At 36.4% G+C, this 26,467-nt stretch overlaps 2 protein-coding genes across 9 annotated transcripts in view; both read left to right on the top strand.

Annotated features, from left to right (window-relative positions):
* Positions 1–22,837, top strand: part of bicd1a (bicaudal D homolog 1a) — a 33,967-nt gene extending 11,130 nt beyond the window's left edge. The window contains exons 2-9 of one of the 8 annotated variants that reach the window (XR_006157129.1): positions 5,993–6,205; positions 9,625–9,777; positions 10,325–10,801; positions 12,869–13,978; positions 14,079–14,230; positions 15,189–15,827; positions 20,774–20,853; positions 21,880–21,896. Coding sequence is in view for 7 of the 8 variants with exons in the window: in XM_019121798.2 (XP_018977343.2) it covers positions 5,993–6,205; positions 9,625–9,777; positions 10,325–10,801; positions 12,869–13,978; positions 14,079–14,230; positions 15,189–15,825 (2,742 nt within the window). In the remaining variant the exon portion in view is untranslated. Of the gene's footprint in view, positions 1–2,040; positions 2,126–5,992; positions 6,206–9,624; positions 9,778–10,324; positions 10,802–12,868; positions 13,979–14,078; positions 14,231–15,188; positions 16,134–20,763; positions 21,225–21,879 lie in introns of those variants that run through there. The other 7 variants (XM_019121802.2, XM_019121801.2, XM_019121806.2 and 4 more) reach the window with 7 other exon arrangements.
* A 1,668-nt stretch (positions 22,838–24,505) lies between these two features.
* Positions 24,506–26,467, top strand: part of fgd4a (FYVE, RhoGEF and PH domain containing 4a) — a 53,167-nt gene continuing 51,205 nt past the window's right edge. The window contains exon 1 of the mRNA XM_042744319.1: positions 24,506–24,925. Coding sequence (XP_042600253.1) covers positions 24,811–24,925 — 115 coding nt within the window. The 5' untranslated portion in view covers positions 24,506–24,810. The remainder of the gene's footprint in view (positions 24,926–26,467) is intronic.

The raw sequence follows: 26,467 nt of genomic DNA, 5'->3' as shown, positions 1-26,467 counted from the left end.
GATTTTTGGACCATTACGATTTTTTGCATACTGACATTTTCATCACAAATAAAAACTAAATTCTCATTACTGTCATACATTTTATTTTATTTTTTATAAAATATATTGTTTTGTTTGATTTAGAAACATGTGTAAATATCTTTTGCATTTACCCAAACAACCTTTTTGTTTTGAAGTATTGTATTTCTTGAAATCTTTCTTTCTTAAGTTACATTAGTTATGACAGGAATTGATTGAGTGCTTGGAAAACCATTCCAGTGTTTGACATTTTCTGTATCCACGTCAGCAACTTTTCTAACCACCTTCACTCTTCAGTAGATTTGCTGTAAGGTGCCATCTACCAGTACTCCAATTGATTTTTTCCCCACATCCATATACACATCCCTTCCACTTTTTAGTGTGCCTTTAATTGATTTTCTCTTCAGATGGGAGGTCTCTTCTGGTACTCATCCCAGCTATACTTCTATCATAATGGTTTCAGGTATTGTGAGCATCTCAGAGACACCTGCACGAGCAGATTATGATCTGTCATTATTGCTTTACTGACTTATTGCTTAAAATGCACCATAATGCACATGTGCAATAATGTACATGTAGTGTCACTAAAGCATACTGATTAGCCTTGTAATAAGTTTTCAGAACAGGTCAGACTGTTAACCCTGGCTCATTCCTCCTTCCTGTTTACCATATACTGTCACCTTCCAATCAAGACAGGATGCTTAAGTCATGAAACGCTGGATCTGCATGGCGTGAAAACCTGTCAGGGGAATCAGTGTTTCTATTGATCCGAGTGAGAAGCTGAAATATTAGCTCAGTTACCTTGAAGTGCAGCACTTTGTATACTGTATATTGCATCTAACACACATCTTGTTGTTGTTGAATTTTTCATGCTGAAAGCTCAAACAAATCTGAGCAAGATCAAATCTGTTGTACCACAATGCCATTTCACTTTCTGTCACATCAGATCACATTGATTTTGTGAGTTTTCTGTTATATAGCGTCATTTAATTGTTCTTGACACTTGCTAATGGCACATATCCGTCAATGTGTTCATTGCTTGATCTTTTGTAATAAATTAGTTTGTTGTTATGCAATGTTAAAACCAAGCGGCAACCTTCCGGTCTCTCTCGTGAAACCAACATGGAAGTGACTAAAACAAAGATGCAATTCATCGACTGGCCGCTAGAGGCTGGCTCCAAAAGGGAGTCAGTCCCATAGACTCCCCATGTTAAAATGCCCAAATTTACAGTAGAAGAAAATGTGTTTAGAGACTGGTACAAAAAGTGGTTTTGGTCTATATAGCTAATTTTGCCCTTCATGACAACTGTGAGGGGGGTGAATTTTTTTATAACTCATCCGTTTAAATTATATTAAGCCTTAAAGTTCTGCATAATTAAGGGCGTGGCCACTTGAGTGACAGTTGGATTGCCGCTGCTGTCACCACTGTTGAGCAAGGTGGGCGTGGTTTCAGCAACCAGCTCCCGCCTCTTTGCCAATTTTCGATTATCTGGGAGTGACGCGCGGTGACGCGCTGCCAGGATGGCGACGGACAGCTCCACCCACTTTAGGCTTCAAAAACGCTTTTCAGAAACCTACAGGTGACGTCACGGACACTACGTCCATGTTTTTATACAGTCTATGGTTAAAACATGCAGAAACTCACCCAAAAATCTGTCATCATTTATTCACTCTCGAATTGTTTTTAACCTGTATGAGTTTATTTGTTATGTTGTAATTTTTCCTCTTCCTCATGTTGTTACAGTGTAAATGGAAAATCATAATTTTTCCTCTTCCTCATGTTGTTACAGGTTTATTTCTTCTGTTGAATAAGGTAGTGTGCTGTTGTGAACACATAGCATAATTTTCTTAAACTGAACACCCCTTTTTCTCTCTGTCGTTCATTTACAGGCGTTTGGTCAGGCGTACACCAACCAGCGTAAAGTCGCGCCGAGGATGGTGAGACAAACGAAGAGACGCTGCTGCAGGAATCTGCCTCCAAAGAGGCCTATTACATGGGACGTCTGGTGGACCTTCAAAACCCAGCTCAACGTGAGCAGCTCTGTGGCCTCCAATGCCCAAGCGGAGGCCCGAACGTCTCAATGCCCTAGTGCTGGAACTCAGAGAGGTGAGTTGTGTATTTTCTTTTACTTTTGAAACTGCTGTCACATTACCTATCCATATAAAATATATACAAGTATACACATCTGAGAGTTAGCACTCCCTTTCTCAATATAATTCATTTTACAAGACTATGAAAATTTATCTTGGGTCAAAAGGTTATTTTGAGGGCAGTCAGACTGTGTGTGTAGTGTGTCAGCAGTCATTGGAGGCAGAGGGTGGTGTCAGGGTCAGAGACTGTCGCCATAGTGCATTGTAGAGGGCAAATCCATGGCTAAGCTGGGGCATAAGAGAAATGCCCTGAGGTCGGCACAAAGACACTGTACACACACACACACGGTCACTACAGCCCTTTGAGACAGGGAATTTCACTAAGAATTTCACACTGGGGTCACATACAGTACCTCACATTTTGAATAGCTTAATTACTACAGTACTGTACATACAGGTATTCTGACAGTCTAAGATTACAAATGTTGTAAGAATGACCTATTTTATTTTGTCTACTATTTATTTCATTTTTTCATCATTTCATCATTTAATATCATATTTATATTTTATTTCACATTTTCTATAATAAAATAAAAGTGTTTATATATGTGGTGTGTGTGTGTGTGTGTGGTTGTGTGTGTGTGTGTAATACATAATATATTAAACATATTGCATAATTGTAATATAATATAATTATAATATCAAAATATAGTAATATATTTTGTTTAATAGTTTATTTCTGTTTACGTTTTCATTTGTTTTACTATTTTTATTAAAAAATTCATCATAACATATATTAATATAAGCATTTATACAAAATAATGTTTTTTAATTTTTATTATATTTTTTAGTGAAATATAAATATGAAAACACATAAAATATGTATTAAACACAAAAAAATATATGTAATAAAAAAATAAAAAACAAATAAAAAAAAACATTATTTTGTATAAATGCTTTATCAAAATATATATATATATATATTATATATATATATATATATATATATATATATATATATTATTTTTTTTAACTTTTTTTAAGAAGTATGGCTCTGACTTTTTTTTCTGAGCTTCACCCAATAGAGACTGTGCTCAAAATCTTCCAAAAATTACAATTCAGAGACTAGTTTAGAGAATAGTTATTGAGTGGGCATCGTAGAGTGACCTGCCTGTCCAAATAACAGGAACCAGATGGAGAAAGTCGGCATTATGGACCACACACCATCCTCCACAAACCATCTGCCTCTTACATTATACAGCAAAGATCCATGTGGTTACAGCAAACGTCCGATACTTGAGTCTCAATCTCTCTGTCTTATTCTCTCTCAGAGCGCAGCTGGGAGGGGCAGAGCACCTTCAGCAGGGATTCTGGGACATTGACAGGCCCTCATTTTAAATCACAATGAGAGCTTATTCACACTTCTGTCACTGAATTAATCAAAGTGGTGTATCCATTCGCTTTTGTGCCTTCTCCCCAGAGTTCAGCAATCAAAAGGAAAGAAAAAAATGTGTTAAAGAGACAGTACACCCAAAAATGATTGAAAGGACTTTGACTAGTTAGAACATTGAGTAGTCTTCAGAAGCCGTGTAGTATAGCTTTGCTAAGAAAGAAATATACTGAACTGTTAGTCGTTATTCATTAAAATCTAGTGGCAGCGGCCTGTTAACCACTGAAACCGGATTATTAAGTGGAATTTGTGAATTGGATCCAAATATACTGCAAAGTGCATCGTAAATCAAGTTCCTGAAATGAATAAAAAAAAATTAATGTAGTAGCAATATCCTTATTGTTCATGTTCATGAAGTGTGCAAGTATGATGAAACGTCCTGTGGTCACAACAGACAATACACTCTCATCCACTATAAGCACAAAAAAAAAAAAAAAATACATGGGTGATAACTGCTTATAAATCTAACCAGTTACTGTTAATATGATAAATAACATTCATTCATTTATTTATAAAAGGATTTTTGGACCATTACGATTTTTGCATACTGACATTTTCATCACAAATAAAAACTAAATTCTCATTACTGTCATACATTTTTATTTTATTTTTATAAAATATATTGTTTTGTTTGATTTAGAAACATGTGTAAATATCTTTTGCATTTACCCAAACAACCTTTTTGTTTTGAAGTATTGTATTCTTGAAATCTTTCTTTCTTAAGTTACATTAGTTATGACTGGAATGATTGAGTGCTTGGAAAACCATTCCAGTGTTTGACATTTTCTGTATCCACGTCAGCAACTTTTTCTAACCACCTTCACTCTTCAGTAGATTTGCTGTAAGGTGCCATCTACCAGTACTCCAATTGATTTTTTCCCCACATCCATATACACATCCCTTCCACTTTTTTAGTGTGCCTTTAATTGATTTTCTCTTCAGATGGGAGGTCTCTTCTGGTACTCATCCCAGCTATACTTCTATCATAATGGTTCAGGTATTGTGAGCATCTCAGAGACACCTGCACGAGCAGATTATGATCTGTCATTATTGCTTTACTGACTTATTGCTTAAAATGCACCATAATGCACATGTTCAATAATGTACATGTAGTGTCACTAAAGCATACTGATTAGCCTTTTTGTAATAAGTTTTCAGAACAGGTCAGACTGTTAACCCTGGCTCATTCCTCCTTCCTGTTTACCATATACTGTCACCTTCCATCAAGACAGGATGCTTAAGTCATGAAACGCTGGATCTGCATGGCGTGAAAACCTGTCAGGGGAATCAGTGTTTCTATTGATCCGAGTGAGAAGCTGAAATATTAGCTCAGTTACCTTGAAGTGCAGCACTTTGTATACTGTATATTGCATCTAACACACACACCTTGTTGTTGTTGAAATTTTTCATGCTGAAAGCTCAAACAATCTGAGCAAGATCAAATCTGTTGTACCACAATGCCATTTCACTTTCTTTTTCTGTCACATCAGATCACATTGATTTTGTGAGTTTTCTGGTATATTAGCGTCATTTAATTGTTCTTGACACTTGCTAATGGCACATATCCGTCAATGTGGTTCATTGCTTGATCTTTTGTACATAATAAATTAGTTTGTTGTTATGCAATGTTAAAACCAAGCGGCAACCTTCCGGTCTCTCTCGTGAAACCAACACGGAAGTGACTAAAAGATGCAATTCATCGACTGGCCGCTAGAGGCTGGCTCCAAAAGGGAGTCAGTCCCATAGACCCCCCATGTTAAAATGCACAAATTTACAGTAGAGAAAATGTGTTTACAGCCTGGTTCAAAAAGTGATTTTGGTCTATACAGCTAATTTTGCCCTTCATGACAACAGTGAGGGGGGTGATTTTTTTTATAACTCTTCCGTTTAAATTATATTAAGCCTTCTGCATAATTAAGGGCGTGGCCACTTGAGTGACAGGAGGATTGCCGCTGCTGTCACCACTGTTGAGCAAGGTGGGCGTGGTTTCAGCAACCAGCTCCCGCCTCTTTGCCAATTTTCGATTATCTGGGAGTGACGCGCCGGTGACGCGCTGCCAGGATGGCGACGGACAGCTCCACCCACTTTAGGCTTCAAAAAAACGCTTTTTTTTAGAAACCTACGGTGACGTCACGGACACTACGTCCATGTTTTTATACAGTCTATGGTTAAAACATGCAGAAACTCACCCAAAAATCTGTCATCATTTATTCACTCTCAATTGTTTTTAACCTGTATGAGTTTATTTCTTCTGTTGAACACAAAAGAAGATATTTTGAAGAATGTTGGTAACCAAAACGTTTGGGAAAAAAATCTTTGGAAGTCAATGGCTACCATCATCTGTTTGGTGGTAAGGTAGTGTGCTGTTGTGAACACATAGCCATAATTTTCTTAAACTGAACACCCCTTTTTCTCTCTGTTGTTCATTTACAGGCGTTTGGTCAGGCGTACACCAACCAGCGTAAAGTCGCCGAGGATGGTGAGACAAACGAAGAGACGCTGCTGCAGGAATCTGCCTCCAAAGAGGCCTATTACATGGGACGTCTGGTGGACCTTCAAACCCAGCTCAACGTGAGCAGCTCTGTGGCCTCCAATGCCCAAGCGGAGGCCGAACGTCTCAATGCCCTAGTGCAGGAACTCAAAGAGGTGAGTTGTGTATTTTCTTTTACTTTTGAAACTGCTGTCACATTACCTATCCATATAAAATATATACAAGTATACACATCTGAGAGTTAGCACTCCCTTTCTCATATAATTCATTTTACAAGACTATGAAAATTTATCTTGGGTCAAAAGGTTATTTTGAGGGCAGTCAGACTGTGTGTGTAGTGTGTCAGCAGTCATTGGAGGCAGAGGGTGGTGTCAGGGTCAGAGACTGTCGCCATAGTGCATTGTAGAGGGCAAATCCATGGCTAAGCTGGGGCATAAGAGAAATGCCCTGAGGTCGGCACAAAGACACTGTACACACACACGGTCACTACAGCCCTTTGAGACAGGGAATTTCACTAAGAATTTCACACTGGGGTCACATACAGTACCTCACATTTTGAATAGCTTAATTACTACAGTACTGTACATACAGGTATTCTGACAGTCTAGATTACAAATATGAGCATTTTTACTCAAATAATCAAATAATAATCACTGAAATTGCATGCTAATTTTATTGTGCAAATGTTTTTAGATTGTTTTACACTAGCTGCATTTTTACCCCACATTGTTAGATGCATTGTGTTTGTTTGTTTTTTTGTTTCTTCTTTATTTTATTATCAAGACAAATCATATAGCAAGTAATTGATATCAGTCTGTTGGTGTAATGTTAAAAACATATGCAGGGTTATTATGGTTAGGTAAAACTCAATGGTTTTTTAAATGGCAAAAAAAAAACGAAAAAATGTACTAAAATGAAACTGGAAAATATGAAAAGTCAAAAATAATTCAAACTGTGAATTAAAATTATAATAGTATTTCTCAGTAATACTAAAATAACACTGAGCATATGGTGTGTGCCAGAAAGTTTAGGCCAGTGAGATGTGTTCATAACTGGTGTTCTTTTCTTCTTTTTTTTTTTTTCCTTTTTTTTTAATAACAGCTTTTTAATAACTACAGAAACATTATGAATAACCAATTCATAGACTGACTTCCCAAAATCTCTATGGCACTTTCAGGGTTGCTCTGTTTATTTCATGTGGGCCAACATGTCATATTCTGGCTCGACCAGTGGTTCGAGTTTGGGGCGGGTCTGTTACTCTGTTTAATGACCAGTGAAAGATGGGGCGGTCTGGAAGGGGTGGTTTGGAAGTCATTCTTTTTGCAATACCATTTGATGCCACTAGTGTAATTGGCCTTTGTGTACTTCATAATACAGGTGAAGCATTTCAGCCTTATAACCAGCATTACTGATTAGCGGATTTTGGCACAGCACGTACTAGGTTTGCTCCAGTACTGTAGACTACTGCACTGCCCCTGACCCCTGAGTGTGTGAAGCCCATGATTACCACTGCTACAATAGAGCTGCACTGGGTGATAATTGGTCAGTAATCCCCTGGAGTTCGTGCCCAGCTCATTTGAACTGGCACGGCAGCACTTGGAATATGCATTGAGACATCACATCCTGTGGGAGAGCTGTGGTATTGTGTACAGTAATCAATATCTCAGCTCAGCGGAAGGTCATCTGCCAGGTTTTCGCAAATTATCTCACGTCATAACAGTGTTTGATCCTCTTATTCCAGTTATGGTGGATTTGTTGGCGACAGCTTTAGTTCAATTTGGATGGATTTTGTTGCAGCTTCAGTGCACGTCTAGACAGGTTTTTTTTTTTTAATAGACACTATAGTTATAGTTATAAACACTAGATAATATTTTTAATCCCACATTTTTATCAGTTTTACTGGTAGTCCATGAAGATTTTTTGGGGTATAATATGTCACAGTTTATTTTATTTTGCTATCCTCACTTACATAATTGAATTATAGTGTCCTGCATCCACTGGTAAAAAATATCAAAAATTACATCCGGTTTCTGAATAATTTTTTGTTTAAATTTTTTTTGGTATATATAAATTTTAGTTTTGTTTTAATGCTCACCAAGGCTGCATTTATTTGATCAAAAACACTGTAAAAACAGTAATATTGTGAAATATTATTATAATTTAAAATAACTGTTTTCTATTTGATTATATTTTATGTGATGTCAAAGGTGAATTTTCAGCATCATTGCTGCAGTCTTCAGTGTCACATGATCCTTTAGAAATCAATATAATATGCTGATTTGTGCTTGAAAACAGTTGTGCCGCCTAAAACATTTGTAACAAATCTATTTTAACATTATATTTTTTTACTGTCACGTTTGGCCAATTTAAAGTAAAGTATTAATTTCTTTTAGAAGAAAAACTTTACTGACCCCAAACTTTTAGTGTAAATAACTCTAAATAAAACATGTGGTCTTGAGATTATTAAAATATGCTGTGTGCTACATGTTTGTTTTACTGCCCAATCAGCATCTAGGTTTCTCCCAAGGTTGGCTCTGTTCCCAAGCCTGTTCCACACCTTTGACTCTTCATCAGCAGTTCTGCCCAGTTTGTGCAACGGTGGGGGGTTTTCTCTCTTAGCTATTGTGATTTTCCAGCAATCTGCACTTGAAAAATGGTTTAAGTATTCCAAAAGTTTACTACATTGTGAATGCTGGCACAAACAGTAGTACGAGGCATTATGATTGAAGATCAGGGCTGGTACCTTGGTAGAAAGCCATGAAGAGGTACCCTTTGGCCTCTTATTGTGACTCACTTTTATATAGATTAATGCTACATTATCAGACACATTATGATGTATGCAACATTTTGTCATCTTGCTTGTAACATTCTGTTTCAGCTTTTGAAAAAGCCTTTGTCTCTGCTTTCCCATATAGATTGAACTGTGAGGAAGAAAGTGCTGACTTGAAGGTTTCCTCTAACGGAAAGCAATTTATTACCCAGCATTCCAGTCAGCTCAAGTGTTGACATGCTCAGTATCATCTTAGACTCTGACTCACAGAGATACAAAGCTATTATATGTAAGGCTAATGGATTTTTATAGATTACTTATAAAGATTCATCATGACATACTCACCCATGACACCAATTTAATGACAAACAGGAGGCTCTTAATAGATATGTAGGGTTTACTGCTGCTTATTTTATTTTATTTTATTTTATTTTATTTGTTTTTCATTTCTCATACCACCATTATAATGACAGTAAGGAGTCCTTCAATACATATATATATAGAGTTACTGCTTATTTTATTTTATTTTATTTAAATCGTCTTTTTAGACCATTTGTCATAAAATTCTCTGTTATGTTTATCGCAGATACAGAGATTGAGTTTTAAGCTAAATCATTGCTAAAAATTGGCTGAACTGGCTAAAAACTTCAAACTATGTGGTCCAGAACATCGATGCTGTTCCTGCCTCTTTAAGAAGCGGATTTTGTCAATCATTCTTTGTTCTGAAATGTGGTAATAGATAAACAGCCAAGTGACTCATGTTTTTTTTTTTTTTTCTGTTGTCCTTACCTTTCTCTCTTTCAGAATAATGAGATGTTAGAGCTACAGAGGAACAGGATGAGAGAGGAAATCAGAGAGTATAAGTTCAGAGAGACCAGACTGCTGCAGGACTACACTGAACTGGAGGAGGAGAACATCACCCTACAGAAACTAGTGTCAACACTCAAACAGAATCAGGTATACACACACAATATAACTGTGTAACACAGTATCAAAACCACTATAGAGTAGAATTACATGTATAGTCACTTAAATTTAGGGGCTCTAGTGACCTCTTGACATCCAGAAGTTTTTCTTCACATTTAAAATGTTAGGTTTCTTCCACCAAAAATGTAATTTTGTGCTCATAATCAAGTTTCCCTGCTGTACTTTCAAGCTTAACATGATTTAACCCAGTTGGACACATTACTGGATCAATATCCTAGATGATCCTGGATCAACATTCCTATTAACCAATCAGATTTGAGGGCTTAAGGTTGGAGTTTGGTTTCAACAACATTTTCATAAACCAATGATTTTAGTAGAAGGTAAGAGTTAGGACTGTGAATTTATGGGATGATTTGATGGTTATAGAATGTTTAATTACGAACATTTCCTACTTGAATCTGATTATGCCATATGTTAATAATATATTACATGGAAAACGTCTTATTCTTATATTACAAAGTCAAGTATCCACAAATATGCCTGTTCACATTCTCTTTAATCTCTTTAAAATTTACAGGTGGAATATGAGGGTCTAAAGCATGAAATCAAAGTGCTTGAGGAAGAGACAGTGCTGCTCAACAGCCAGCTGGAAGACGCTTTGCGTTTGAAAGACATTTCTGAAGGCCAGTTAGAAGAGGCGTTGGATGCTCTGAAGAGTGAGAGAGAGCAGAAGAACAATCTGAGAAAGGAGCTGGCCCATCATCTCAGCCTGACGGACAGTGTGTACGGAGCCAGCACTCACCTGGCCATCTCAGCCGTGGAGGGTTTGAAGTTCGCAGAGGAGGCGGTGACCAATGGTACGCCTGCATCTGGGTCCAGCCCCAACAATGAGGACCATAACCGCTGTAATGAGTGCAATGGGCATGGTCCAAAGGTGAACGGAGAATATCACCGACCGGGAGGCAGGAAGGTAGAGGTGCTGCACCCAGTGTCTGATCTCTTCAGCGAACTCAACCTGTCCGAGATACAGAAACTCAAACAACAACTCCTACAGGTTGGTCACATGACATAAGGCATAGAATATGCAGGGATTGTGGCAAAACCAGAGTATGAAATGAGACTGGAGAGCAATATTTCTTTAGTTTGATTAATTTGATCTAAACTTAATCTTGAGCTTTAGCTTAGTGGATCATGCTCATGTAGGAGATCATAAAAATAAATTTAAAAAGACAAAAATAAAAAATAAATAATTTTTTTTTTTAAAGAACTTATGAAAATTCCAGTTTTTCAACTAGATCTCATTTAAATATCATACTGATATACCTTCTAACAGTTATTCTTAATTATTTCTTTCAGAAGAACTATTTAGCTGGTTATTACCTCATTTCAGTGTTATTTTAATACTTTTAGTATTTTAGTGCTTTGGGGGAAAACAGCTGTTATCCAGTGCATTAATAGGCAACTATTGACTCCTGTTGAGTGAATACTACTGCTGCTTTATAAGCAAACATAGATGCCTTAAACCCTTTAAAGGGCATTAAACATTATTAATCCAGTCAGTCTCAATGGACATCAAAGGATGCCTTTATTGACACATTTTCGCATAGACATATTTGTAATGACTGGTAAAACACTTTAGGTATTAAGAGCTTAAGTGTAAATTTGAGTGAAGGAAAGGTGATTGCTATAAGTGCAAAAGTCTATTTTGTGCTTTGGGAGGCTATTGTCAGGTTGATTACCATTATGAGGGAGTGCTTTGTGCCTCCTTCTGTAAAAGCAGGACACAGTAATGTATTTGTATGTGCATGTGCCACAGGCATATTCAGCAAGAGAGACAGCATGGGACAAGAATAGAAAATCTGCCAGTGCGGACACAGAAACATAGAGAGCATCAGCTGCTTAAAGGAGCATCACACAGCAAAAAAGATGAAAAAATTGTAAATGCATTGGTACAGTACATGTTAAAAAAAACAAAAACCCTGTGTGTGTGTGTGTATATATATATATTTTACACTTCAAAATATTATATTCAAATACAATTAATAAATAAAGATAATTTATTAAAATATCTCATTTGTATTTTAAGATTATACAGTATATATATTGAAAACACTATGGCCATTATGATTTTTTTTTAAAAGCAGTGTGACCACACATAAAATTTAGTAGTCTAAACAGATCAATTTCATGAAAAGCTTTATATAACATGTTTGCATCTAAGGGTCTCCTCTTGGGACTGTGGCTGTAGTAATGTTTTCTCTTGCTGTGTGGGATTGCCATCAAATGCATAAGAGAGCCAAGAGCCTCAGCATCCTATTGCACAAAGCAGTTGCTGTAGTATAATTTGCTATTTAGATTTGCAGTTTACTCATTTATATTCCTGCTTGATTATAATTACTTGTTTTCTCACCCTTCAAGCTACTGTAATTGCCTGGCATTTATCCAGAAAAAAAGTGTTTCCCCATCTACCTCTGTTCACTTTTTAATTTTATTTTCTTGTGTTGTTCTTGGCTCATTGCCAGAAAGGAATCGATGGGGTTTCACTATCTCAGCCTCAAGCGTTAGATGGCTGACGCTTCTGATACAATGAGTGATCAAAAAGCAATTAAGCAACAGTTGAGCTCAATGACAGGAATCACATGTCTGCGCTTATGCTAAATTTGTGACAAGCAAGCTAACACACCTAGCTATCACAACTATCTATAGAATGGAATTTTATAAGCACATAGAGTGAAATATTCCATGTTTTCTAGCAAAATTATTGTAGGTTAGGCTTTTACTAGAGAAACTGAATGCAAAAAACTAGAATCACGTATCATGTAATTCAATTAATTTAGCTGTTTTTGTTGTTTTTGAAAAATTTTGTCATTTATTACTCACCCTCATGACGTTCCAAACCCATAAGACTATCGTTCATCTTCAGAACACAAATTAAGATATTTTTGATGAAATCCGAGAGCTTTCTGACTCTTCATAGACAGCAACGCAACTGACATATTCAAGGCCCAGAAAGGTCGTAAGGACATTGTTTACATAGAAGAGAAGAAATTATCATTATTTGTTTGTTTTTTTTGGATCTTCTTGGTTTTTGTTCACAAACTGTGTATCATCTTTCCACTAGGTTGAGCGAGAGAAGGCGGTTCTACTTTCCAACCTGCAGGAGTCTCAAACTCAACTGCAGCACACACAGGGCGCTTTAACTGAGCAGCACAAACGTGTTCACCGCCTTACAGAGCGTTTCAATGCTATGAAACGCCTCTACAGTGACAAAGAGCTTGACACGGAGGAGTCTGAGAAGAACGACGTGCCCATTAACGGTTGCTGCGATTATGAGGCAGACATCAATGGAATGGAGCTTCTGGAGTGCAAATACAGAGTTGCTGTTACTGAGGTTATTGACTTGAAGGCAGAGCTTAAGGCTTTGAAGGAAAAATATAACCAGTCTTTGGAGAACCAATCAGAAGAGAGCAACCACAGTGAGGGGAAGGTCCAGGCTCTTGAAGAGCAGGTGAAACGGTTGGAGAAAGCCTGCCGTGAGGGCCGCGAGCGGGTTAGCAGTCTGGAAGTAGAGCTCCGGTGTGCTTCCGTTATGGCTAGCGAAAGTAACGGCATGCTGAACACAGCTCAGGACGAGCTGGTTACATTTAGTGAGGAACTTGCTCAGCTCTACCACCATGTCTGCTTGTGCAACAACGAAACTCCGAACCGTGTCATGCTGGACTACTACCGTCAGAGCCGGGTTACACGTGGCGGCAGTCTCAAAGGCCCAGAGGACCCAAGAGCATTGCTTTCTCCACGTTTAGCTCGCCGTATCGCGGCTGCTAACTCCTCAGATGTGTCCAAGAGTCCTCAAGACTCTCCATCAAAGGAACCCCTTGGAGAAGGAACTAAAGGGGAAGGAGGAAGTCCCAGTAAAACCCCCTTTGGTTCACCAATCAATGGTTCATCTCTCTCACCCTCTCCAGTTCCAGAAACAGGTGATCTCCGCCGGGAACCCATGAACATCTATAACCTCAACGCCATCATCCGTGACCAGATCAAGCACCTGCAGAAGGCCGTGGACCGCTCTCTGCAGCTCTCCAGGCAGAGGGCTGCGGCACGAGAGTTGGCACCCATCCTAGATAAGGACAAAGAGGTCTGCATGGAGGAGATCCTGAAACTCAAATCCCTCTTGAGCACCAAGAGAGAGCAGATCGCCACATTGCGTCTTGTCCTGAAAGCCAACAAACAGGTAAGAAGGCCATGCAAATCCCAATGTCTCCAGTTGTGTTTGGTCTCAAAAAGAAGCATATAACACAGAACAATATATGGTTTTTTATTTGTGTTTCTAGACTGCCGAGGGGGCCCTTGCGAACCTGAAGAGCAAATATGAAAATGAGAAATCTATGGTGACGGAGACAATGATGAAACTTAGAAATGAACTGAAGGCCCTCAAAGAAGACGCAGCCACCTTTTCCTCACTGAGAGCAATGTTTGCCACAAGGTGCGTTTATCAGCCTTTATCGGCATTTATTATTATTGAAGACATCCAAACTGGTTTCTTTCTTTAAATAACATTCATGATTTAACTAAATTTTCTGTATTTGTAATCTTTCATCAAAATATAACTGCTTTAAACTCTTTTACTTTCTGGCTGATCTCAGCTACGTTGGAAATAGTTTAGTTACTGTTACAGGTAGGGATGGAAATAAGTTCAGGTTCAGATTCCTATTAACAATTTAATGACTCCAATAAAGATCCTTGTAGAATTTTTACACTGGATGCGACTTGATTTTTTAAATATTTGTTTCAAAATGAGCACTTTCAAAATAAATTTTTCTCTGTTTCCATAATGTTTGCATAACAAAGAAAAATGGTTTTAAACATTTAAAAAACTGAATGGTTTGAACGTTCAGAGAGCATTCAGAAAGAATGTTTTCGTAACTTAATGAAACGTTAGCAAAATGTCCTTAGAACATATTTTTGTCAGCTGGGGACACAGCTACAATTTTTAAAAATTAAAGTTTAAAATTTAGAAAATGGTGTTTTATTGATTTTATTGACTTAATGTATTTTTTAATGTGGCATAAATGCAATACAATAATTGACCTTAACTCTACAGTATATAAAACAACCAAATACACAACAAATAAAAAAATTGGCAACATATTTAATTTATTCATATTTGTAAAAATACTACTAAAGTGCATAATATGTATCTTACTACACAATGAATTTTTGACTAAAAAGAACTGACATTTTACAGCCATTTGTTTAGGAATCTAATGACTTCAGATGGATAAAATCAAGTTTTACACTATATTTTTAAGGTTGAATATTCTGTTTAACACAGAAATGCATTATGGTAGTAAAATATGTTGTAATTATTCAAGATAATACTTATTCAGTCTTCTACAATCATGTGTTCTGATGTTTTATGTTCTCTCCAACTTTTTGTCCAGATGTGATGAGTACGTAACTCAGCTGGATGAGATGCAGAGGCAGCTGGCTGCTGCAGAAGATGAAAAGAAGACTCTGAACTCCCTTCTGCGAATGGCTATTCAGCAGAAACTGGCCCTCACCCAGCGCCTGGAAGACCTAGAGTTTGACCACGAGCAGTCACATTGTGGCCGTGGAGGAAAAGTGCCAAAAATTAAGAGCAGCCCTCAAAAAGTAAGTCATCAAACTGCACTCACTGCTCCCCCTAGTCCCACTGCATCGGTTTCAAAACCCCCTTCCTGTCTATTCCAAAACAATATGGTTGCATCAGCCAGTAGTTCTCCTTCACTGGATGTCCCTGCTCCATCCTCCTCCTCCTGGACCTCCTCAGCCCAGCCGTTTTTCCTCGGCCAGTCGCAGTGGAAACTGGGCACTCAGACTTTAGTTTTAGACCCAAAGACGCTAAGTATTGAGTTTTGTCATGTTGTTCATAGCGGAGACTCTGAAGCTCACGTTCACAGATCTGCTCCTACTTCCCCCTACCGTTCTCCTGTCCTGGGCTCTCGGCAGCCGTCGCCACGTTCTGTGAGATCTCGCATGCGCTCCAATGGCCACTTCAAGAACCTCTCTAGTCCAGCCTGGGACTCCCAGAATCCTTAATGGTGAGCCTCAGTAGGTGACACGGTTTAAGGACAGACTGGTTTCCATCTGATATGACTGCTTGGAGCGTATGATTCAACTCAGGGACTTTTTTATTGATACTACATGAAATTTCAACTAATTCATTCTGAACAGAATTATGTTTTGCCAACTCTAGGAATACACTATCGGTCAAAATGTAGGAATAATTTTTTTTAATGTTTTTGAAAGAATTCTTTTATGCTCACCAAGGCTGCTTTTATTTGTTCAAAAATACAGTAATCTAGTGAAATACTATTACAATTTAAAGAAATTTTTCCATTTTAATATATGTGACCCTGGACCACAAAACAAAGTGTAATTTTTTTTAAATTGAGATTTATACATCATCATATACTTTATTTTATAAAGTATAAAATTTACTTGATTTTCATATTATTTATATACATAAATAAGCTTTCCAGTGATGTATGGTTTATTAGGATCGGACAATATTTGGCCGAGATACAACTATTTGAAAATCTGAAATCTGAGGGTGTAAAAAAAAAAAATCAAAATACGAGAAAAAAATCGCCTTTGAATTTGTCCAAATGAATTCTTAGCTATGCATTTTACTAATCAAAAATTAAGTTTTGATATATTTACGGTAGAAAATTTACAAAATATCTTTATGGAACATGATATTTACTTAATATCCTAATGATTTTTGGCATAAAAGAAAAATCTATAATTTTTACCCATACAATGTTTTTTTGGCTTTTGCTAAAAATATACCCCAGCGACTTAAGACTGGTTTTGTGGTCCAGGGTCACAAATTTTAAAATGTTATTTATTCCTGGGGTGGCAGAGCTGAATTTTCAGTCTTCAGTGTCGCATGATCCTTCAGAAATCATTCTAATATTCTGATTTGCCGCTCAAGAAGCATTTCGTATTATTATCAATGTTGAAAACAATTGTGCTGCTTAATATTTTCATGGAAACACTACCACATGATGCACTACCATTCAAAAGTTTGGGGTAAGTAGTACGATAAAAAAAAAAAAAAAAAAAACAAGGAAGAAAGAAAGAAATTAAATTAATACATTTATTCAGGAAGAACACATTCAATTTCTAATGTTTCAAATAAATACTGTTCTTTCAAACTTTGTATTCGTCAAAGAATTCCTGAAAAAAATGTATCACAGAGTTCACAAAAAATATTAAGCAGCAGTTTTTAACACCGATAATATTAAGAATTTTTTCCTGAGCACCAAATCAGCACATTAGACTTCTTTCAAAAACATTAAAAAATTATAATTTTTCCAGACTTTTGACCGATAGTGCACTTGAGTTACACAGCTTTGTGAGATGATGTCTGGGTATAAAAACAAGATTAAATAATGATTAAAAAAAAAAAAAAAAAATCCACTACACTTGATTGTCCTTTTTTTTGCGGCCTGGGTAAGAAAACTGTTTTTTGGGTAAGCACAGTTTTTGGATCTGCATCAGTATTTGGATCATGCTGGAAGTATTATTCTAGAAAGCAAATCAGATATTGATTGGTGCATGTCTCTTTTAGAATATAATTCCTGCATGTGCGCTTCCATTTTATGGCTTGAAGAAATGGGTGCTACATACTGCATGCAAAGCAGTTAGTTTTTGTGATGGAGTTTTCAGTTATTTTTGCACTGGCAAATAGCACATCTGACATAACTACAGCTCCATCCACTGGCAACAGTGTGCACTGAAGGATGGAACATTTACTTTGGCCTTTATGTAATCATCAAGCCTTGTGTGTACTGAAATCATGAGTATAAGCTCATGTATAATCACATTAAACCTATTTTAAAGATAAATTCAAACTGCTTTGCTAGCTAACAGAAAATGCTCAGTTGATCCCAACGCACCCTGTATGATAAAATGTGCCAGCGAGAGCTGTTCTATTCATGGACACAGCATATGGCAATGCAGGATCTGCCATATGCAAATGCAGGGACGTGTTCTTGCACATGCTGCCTGCTGCCCAGCTACTGCATTTCAATGAGCTGTAAAGTACAGAGCCACATTAAATGCGTCATTCATTATACCATGAGTCATTCTATGGAACGGGTGCCTTTCCAGTTTGACAGGGACATTTTTAGTGAATTTTCTGAATGTTTTAGTCAATTTCTGAACCAACATAATATAAGTTTTTATCAATTGTATTGTTCCATCTCAAATTAGATTTATGATTTTTAATGCATTTTAACAGGGTTAAAATGTTAATATACAGTGGGTAACAGGGTGGACAGTTTTGCCACATTTTAATATGACATTTTAATCCCTTTGCTTATAGATGTAAAATTTAAAAGTGTGTCTTAGATAATTTAATGGTAATTTTTCTGTATTATTATACAGTATATAATATATTATTCTATAGAATATTATTTTTTGTTTGTGAATTATCAGTTTTTTTTATAGAAAATAATGGTAACTATTTAAGATTGGCCCCTACTGACAAACATAACAGATCATATTTTATTTTATTTTATTTTATTTTATTTTATTTTATTTTATTTTATTTTACACCCTCAACTAAAATCTATTGTTTTGCTCCATTTAAACATAATGCAACTTTTTATTCAAATATATTTTTTTATCAAAATATAAGTATTTGGTCATTTAACAAGGAGAATGCCTAAATAAATAAATAACAACAAAAAACAGATGACAATATTTACATCTTACAGTCATTTTTTAAGTGTATATAATATATAATGTGTATATATATAATACAGTATGTGCAGTATTTAATACAAAAAAGGCACTCTTTTTGTAGAATGACGTTCAAGGAGCTTTGGGCCAAAAAGCATTTGACAAGGTCAGCAGTTGAAGGTTGTACAGAACATCAGAACATTGTGTTAGCATTGCTCATGCAAGACTGACTAAGATGCAGTTCATATACAGATCTGATGATAGACAGTGGTTACATTACATGCATAGACAAGCCTCTGGAAATGAGAGGCGGTTTTTTTTTTCTATTTCTAGGAGTAATCAGAGATTTCAGGTCGAGTTTAGCTTTGTAATATTGCTGTTTCCTTTGCCTCGCTGAAAGACGTGACGTATTGTGTATGATGTGACTCCGTTGATACATTTGTAAATCATGGAGTTCTACTGTATTGTAATGGAAACCAGTCTGATCTGCTTCACCGGTGTCACCAGGGCCCAGCATTAAGGAATGAAATAGCACTTGACCACTTTCCCCCTATATGTAAGGAAAGGTTTAAAGAAATTGAGAATAACATAATTTCGACAGTCAAATAAATATGCATCAAATTCGTGAAGTGTAACACTGTTTTAGTTTCTGATTGTTTTGGTGAAACAGATTTTTTTGATGTATTTTATTATTATAATTATTATTATTTTTTTTACAATAGTGACAGAACCCAGAATCCAAAAAAAAAAAAAAACAATTAAGAAAACTCTTTATTATTCCTAATAATGATGTCCATACAAGAGCAGTGAATGCATCCATTTCCTGCCTGTAGGTGTCAGTGTTTCTAAATGTCACACTTATTACTGAATGTGTCAAATGCTGTTTTGCCCATGGCGATCAAAACATATCCCAACAACAGAGCAGTAGTTTACTTCTGATTAAAATACAATAAAATTACATTTTTGACACTGGCGCTTAGACATAATTGTTTGCAATATAGAGATGGTTATGTATGTCAATAATGCATTTATACAACCAACCGCCCAGTACACCCACAAACTGCATAGCAATGTATTAAAAAACACATAGATTGGCTGCATATAACAACACCCAAAAAACCACCCATGATTCCCCAGCATCAAGACAGTGAGTTGTGCACAAGAACTACTTACACTGATCACTAAAAAAATCTTGTTATTAAAATGTCTTGTATATACGTGTTCTTAGCTAGACAGCATCATCAACTGTAATGTGTTAGATATAACTTTTTGTCTTGTCAAATGTATAAATGTGTGTTTGTTTGCACGCTCTCATTAACAAAGCAGCAACACTGCAAATCATTTGCGCCTGACACATACACTACTGTTTAAAAGTTTGAGCTTTGGTTTAGATTTTTTTTAAAGAAATTAATACTTTTATTCAGCATGGATGCATTAAATTGATCAAAATGACAGTAAGGACATTTATAATGTTGCAAAATGCAAAATATTTCTATTTCAAAGAAATGCTGTTGAATATGAACCTTTTTGATCAAAGAAAAATAATGATTTTTTCCCCCAAAGCAATATTAAGCAGTGCAACTATTAATAATTAATGTTGAAATAAGAAATGTCTAGAGCACAAAACCAGCATATAGAATGATTTTCATGTGACACTGAAGACTGAAGTGATGATGCTAAATATAATCACAAATTACACTTTACTTTTTAACTAATCATAAATTACACTTTAAAAAAAAAAACATATATATATATATATATATATATATATATATATATATATATATATATATATATATATATATATATATATATATATATATATATATATATATATATATATATATAAATATAATCACAAATTACACTTTACTTTTTAACTAATCATAAATTACACTTTTTAAACATTAAACAGGTATTTTCAGTTGTAAAAATATTTCACAATATTACATCACATAAATACAGCCTTGGTGAGCACAAGAACTTTTTCAAAAACATAAAAAAAATTCTTACTGGCCCCAAACTTTTGAACAGTAGTGTATCTCTGTTTAACAAACAGAAGGTGGTTCCATCTTGCTTTCCTTCCATCGTTACAGCTGGTATTCCTCATGAATGTACAGTACACAAATATATGCAGCTGAATGTCTGTAATTATTTTTCTCTCATGAGATTAACACATTTTTAGCCCATTGCAGCCATTTCCGGCGAGTTCACTTCTCGTCTCTGTCTATGTTTTTGTCACTAACCCTGACTTTCACACCTCTGTATATCTGTCTAATGTATCAGTCTCTCTTAGATTGTCAGCAGCCTGCTGCCTCAGTACCGCCAACCTCCCCACAACTGAGGCGCGGGAGGGAGGGCATCCACGGGCCACAGGTAACACGTTCTTTGGAGGAACTCGCACCCAACTGCTTCCTTTCTCACTCTGTTTCTAACAGAAAAAGATGTCACTTGTACTGTGTCACACATTCACAAGTATTGTTAACAACAGCCACCCACTAGCTCACACTTTTACAATACAACTGATATACTCTACCAGACATAAGCTTGTAATAATTAGTGTTTTTAATGTTATTTCAATTTAAAAATAACGTTTTATTTATGTGAATATATTTTAAAATCCCTTGATTCTTTATTACTCCATTCTTTAGTGTCACATGATTCTTCAGAAATCATTTTAATTTGCAGTTATTATTGGTGCTCAGTTATTTAGTATTTCTTTGAAATATAAATCTTTTGTAACATTATAAATGGGTTTACTGTCACTTTTAAACAGTTTAACATGTCCTTGCTGAATTAAAGTATTCATTTCTTTTCCTTTTCTTTTTTACGTCCTACGTACCACTACCTTTTGAATGGTAGTGTATCACAGTTTCCACAAAAAGACTGTTTTCAATATTCTTATTAATAAGCATATTAGAATAATTTCTGGATCATGTGACACTGAAGGCTGAAATAATAGCTGCTGAAAATTCAGCTTTGCCATCACAGGAATAAATTATATTTTAAAATATATTCAAATTTGGAAGTTTTAATAATATTTCGCAATAATACTCTTTCTACTGTATTTTTATTGTATCAATTATTCCAAACTTATGACCGGTAAAGTATACAAAAATAAAACTGAGATGCCCAGCATCCTCTCATCACCCTCTCATCCCGAGTTGTCAATTATAGACAACATTTCTTTCGTCCCATACAACTTTGCCTCTTAAAATCTACTTGCTTTTGCATGTGCCTCTGTGTGTCTGTCAAAAGTGAGTTAATGTTCATGTCTGAATTAGTGAATTGAGTCGCTCCAGTATAATAGGAAACAGGATGTGGCGATTTCATTTTACACTTACTCAAGGCCATTGTTTCTGTTTTCTCTCCCATCTGGCTGTGTCATTTGTCTCTTGGTAGTCCTAAAGGTTTGTTAGCTCTTCAAGAGGACCAGATGACTGCAGCCAACTCCAGACTTCCATGTGATCCTTTCAAATGTTTAGCCCATCATTCTCATCTTTTTGGCCCTTAGCCTCCTGTTGTTGGACTCTTACAGTGACCAGTCCTCACAGAGACTGATAAAGGGGGTGGGGCTCATCAGTCAACCATGACCTCCAGCCAATCAGACGCTCTTCTCCATGTGTGATCCCAGAGGGGCCTGCCCAGTTACTGAAATTAGATGAATTATTCAGTGAAGCTTATTGTGAATGCACTTATCATCATCCTGAGTGAGATGAGAGCAAACGGAAATGGACTTATGTATACTTATTTATTTATCTATTTATTACTTTATTTATTTGTGTTTTTTGTTTGTTTATTTTAAAATATGATGTGTGTTGTGTCTGATGCAGTTTTTCTTAAAATTACACTTTTAAACCACAAAAATAAGTATTAATTACATCAACCCAGGAGTATTATGGTATGCAAGGTGACTTTCTATCAGTCAAAACTAATATTTTCAATCTTTGACGCACAGAAAAGTGTGATAGAAAGATGTGTTTGAAAGGTTGAAGAGAGGTTACTGGATTATTGAGACAGTATAACATTTGAGTGACTTTGATTTTGACCTTCAAGCTCCTGAGGTGATGTTTGCATTACCGAATTTTGCAAATCTCAGCTTTTCTAACGTCATTGCAAATGGAATTTGTTTCTTTGTCCTTTTTTAACAGTTTATTGCAATGCATAAAGATTATATTTTATACCTGAATTCTCTTTTTTATTGCCGAAGTGATGTCAAATAAGTCTTTGAGGACTGAGTGGACATGTAGGCCTAGTTCAGTGCCCATTGGGCAAAAATCATGTTTGAGGGAGTGGAGTTATAGTTTGAGTGAGGCTTGATCCCAGTGCGCTGCTAAATTTGAACATGAAGTGGGTTTATCATTCTCAGATCTGCTCCAAAAACAGCATACAAGCCCTATTTATTGTATCCCATATTCATTATAGAATCTCTCATTTTGCATTTTCTGTTTAAGTTCTATCTAACCTTTACCCTGTATAAAGCACAAACACATTTATCTATGCATTTTGAAACAGGCACAGGATTGTTTTCATGTCATTTGGTCATCTGTCCTCCAATCACTCCATGATTTGTACCAGCCGGACAAGGGGAAATATCAGATTTCATTGTTTTTATACAGCACCAAACCACAAAAACACATTTTCAGTCTCACTGATTGACTGAAAGGTTATTGATGGGTCTAGATGAAGAATCCATCAGATGCTTCTCAAAGCATAACTATATCTATTGTGGAACTAGAACAAAGCTTAGTCTGTTTAATGACATGCAAAGAAGGATACAAGATCAATGGTTTCATTCACAATCTCTTTTAGTTCCTTAGTTTCTGTTCAGTCTAACCCATTAATGTGGCGTTTTTAGACTATATTCATTTCTCGAGTATTTCCAATGACACAAGAGCAGTTACAGTTTTATTAACTACACATTGTGGTATTTGTTGCCTCTGAAGTGAAATTTACTGAATAACACCCACAACGTCACATGGTGTGTACTGGTGAAAGCATGATCTCGCCGCAAGATATTTTTATGTGTATACAGTCATAAGCCACATACTTTTTTGTGAAATAAAATTTAAAAAAGCATTTGCTGAGTCCTGTCCATATTATTTGACAGACGGTGTGTGTGTGTGTTGTGTGAAAATTTATATGCACACTGTAGTATATCACACTTCACATTGTGTTTGCACTTTGGTCTAGTCCAATAAATAAAACACGTAGGCTATTGGAATTTTTTTTTTTTTTTTTTTTTGTCTTTACAATTTATTTAGCAATTTATTGTATTTTTGTTGCCCTTTAATTTTTAATAATGATACATTTGAATAATCCCACTCAACGTTACGCAACAGTTAGTTCCGATCACCTATGTGTTTAGGTGAACGGGTTCAAAAGATTCGATTCACTTAAGTGAATCAAAACCAGAAGGCCAGCACACTGAGGAAATGACTAACCCAGTGCTTCCCAAACCTGTCCTGGAGGCCCCCCTGCCCTGCACCTTTTGTATGTCTCCCTTATCTAACACATCTGTTTCCACTCATCAGCTCGTTAGTAGAGACTGCAAAAACTAAACTGGGTGTGTCTGATTAGGGAGACATACAAAATGTGCAGGGCAGCGGGGTCCTCCAATAATTTACAAATAATGTATTAATTTATATGTATTATTTATTTAATAATTTAATTTTGCTTGTTGCAATTTTGTCCAGTTTGTCTCAACACAGATAATACCAAATAACATTATGCAACAGTTAATTGGATCACCAATAATGTTTTCAAGTCTAAACACAGTAGGAGGTCAGAACTCAGTGGAAATTACTGGCTAACCCTACTTGTATTCATTCATAGTTATTTTATTTCATAACCTTTGTTTACAGTTCTTAAATGCAGATCCCTGGCAAGGAGTCAAAATTCGCCATAACACCGGTTCTCTAATTTCATTGGCTAATCAGTTTAGGTAAACGGATTCAAACGCTTGGACTCACTGAGATGAATCAATAACTCCACAAACCAATGTTTAGAGGTCGGTGAATCAGAATATACAGTAGGAGGTCAAAGGAAATGAATGGACCAATCGTGCTATCAGAGTTCTTAGAGGGCGGTGATATGGGCTGATAAAGCGATTATTACTGGCTCAGAACAGTGTAACGTTACTACTGTAAGAGCCAGAGATTCTGAGGAAAACACTAAACCGAAGCGTTCCGCTTTACTTTTGCGTAACACTACACAGTTCTTACGACTGCAGAAGCTTAAGACGTGGACTTCGCCCGGAATGCTGCGTGGACGTAAAACACCAGTTATTTGTGTAGGCTACAAAGGATTCAATTTGTAAATCAAGTCTTTTAAATGTTGGAACGAACTAATGAAAACATGAGTGAACTGAGGAGAAACGCTATCCGGAGGAAGTCAAAACCGAAGCAGACAGCAGGTTCATCGGCGGAGGAATGCCCGGAATCCTCAGGTGAGTGAAGCGGTCAGGTGAGAGCGGATAGTCCGTTTATGGGCTTATCGTCCTCATGCTAAACGTCCAACACACTGGATGCATTTGCTTCAGGGATAATTTTGTCAGCTCAACCTTTGAGTGTTTCAACGCACCTTTTAGTTTTTAAAGAACATAGTTTTGAAATTTGTGCCAATATTTTCTTCTGTCAACCTGGAAATATTAGAAATGGCAACACGTTACAAAATCTCTATCGACTGACACATTATATCTCTTCTACGATATAGTATATCGTCATATCACCAAACCTTGAACCCATGGTATACCTGCAAAATATTTGCATATTTGATTTATTGTATTAATATTTGGTAAACATATTTGACATTCTGATAAACAACACTGTAATATTATGAAGGAGGTTAAAAGGTCCTTTTGGAAAGAATGATGCAGTGCTAGATAAAAATTAAAGCCATGAATCCTTTGGTCCTGATCCTGATATTTCTGTTTATTTTTATTTCTTAGCTCAGACAATCTTTTTATGCTCATGTTCATCATCGTGCGTAGCCTTAATCTCTGACAGCACACAAGAGATTTGACAAAACATGGTAAATGCATTGGAATACATGCCAGACTCCATTTTCTTCCTGGGAAGAAAGCTCTGTTTGTGCTGAAAGCTCAGGATATGAGCGTGAACAAGTCCCAACGAGTTGTGTTATAGCAATAGTGGCATGTTTCATCTCTGACTCAGAATTGGCCTGCATAATTCTGTATCTTAAGGATAAGGAATGTGCAGCAGTACTGCTGTCATACTATGTCACAGTCTATTAGATATATTTTGAATCTATCAAGTCAGTATGTGTTAAGGCGGTGGTTCCCAGTCCTGGAGAACCCCCAACACTGCATGTTTTTGGTGTCTCTCTTATCTGACACATACATTTGAGGTCTTGGAGCAGGGGTGTCAAACTCAGTTCCTGGAGGGCCGCAGCCCTGCTCTAACACACATAGCATGTAGTTTTCAAATAAGCCTGAATGACCTGACAAGCTGGATCCGGTGCATTTAATTAGGGTTGGAGGGAGCTAAACTATGCAGGACTGTGGCCTTCCAGGAACTGTTTGACACCCCTGTGGAGTCTTCACTAATGAGCTGATGAGTTGAATAAGGTGTGTTTGAGTAGGGAGACATCTAAAATGTGCAGTGTTGGGGGTTCTCCAGAACCAGGATTGGGAACCACTGTGTTAAGGAATAACAGCCTATATCAAGACTACTCTGCATGGCACAACACTGCCGCTTATGTAAAAAAAGTCAATTGGTGCCATAGAGTCCAGTGTGTCTGTGACTGGGTGAATGCCAATGCAGATTGTCCCTTTCAATGACAGCAAAACATTGTGGTTCTTTGGATAATGTTGCATAGCAATGCAGTTTAGATTTTTGGTTAGATTTCTGTGCTGTTTAAGCAAAAAGCATTTATTTTCTCTATAAAACAGTTTTGTGTCCTTAAGGCTGGCTATTCACTATTGTCAGTCCAGAGAACTCTTATTACAGAGGCTGCAGTGGGTGTCATT

Source organism: Cyprinus carpio, chromosome B18 (genome assembly GCF_018340385.1).
Source record: "Cyprinus carpio isolate SPL01 chromosome B18, ASM1834038v1, whole genome shotgun sequence".
Lineage (NCBI taxonomy): Eukaryota > Metazoa > Chordata > Actinopteri > Cypriniformes > Cyprinidae > Cyprinus > Cyprinus carpio.
Note: the sequence above shows the minus strand (reverse complement) of the source record. Positions and strands in the feature narration are given on the sequence as shown.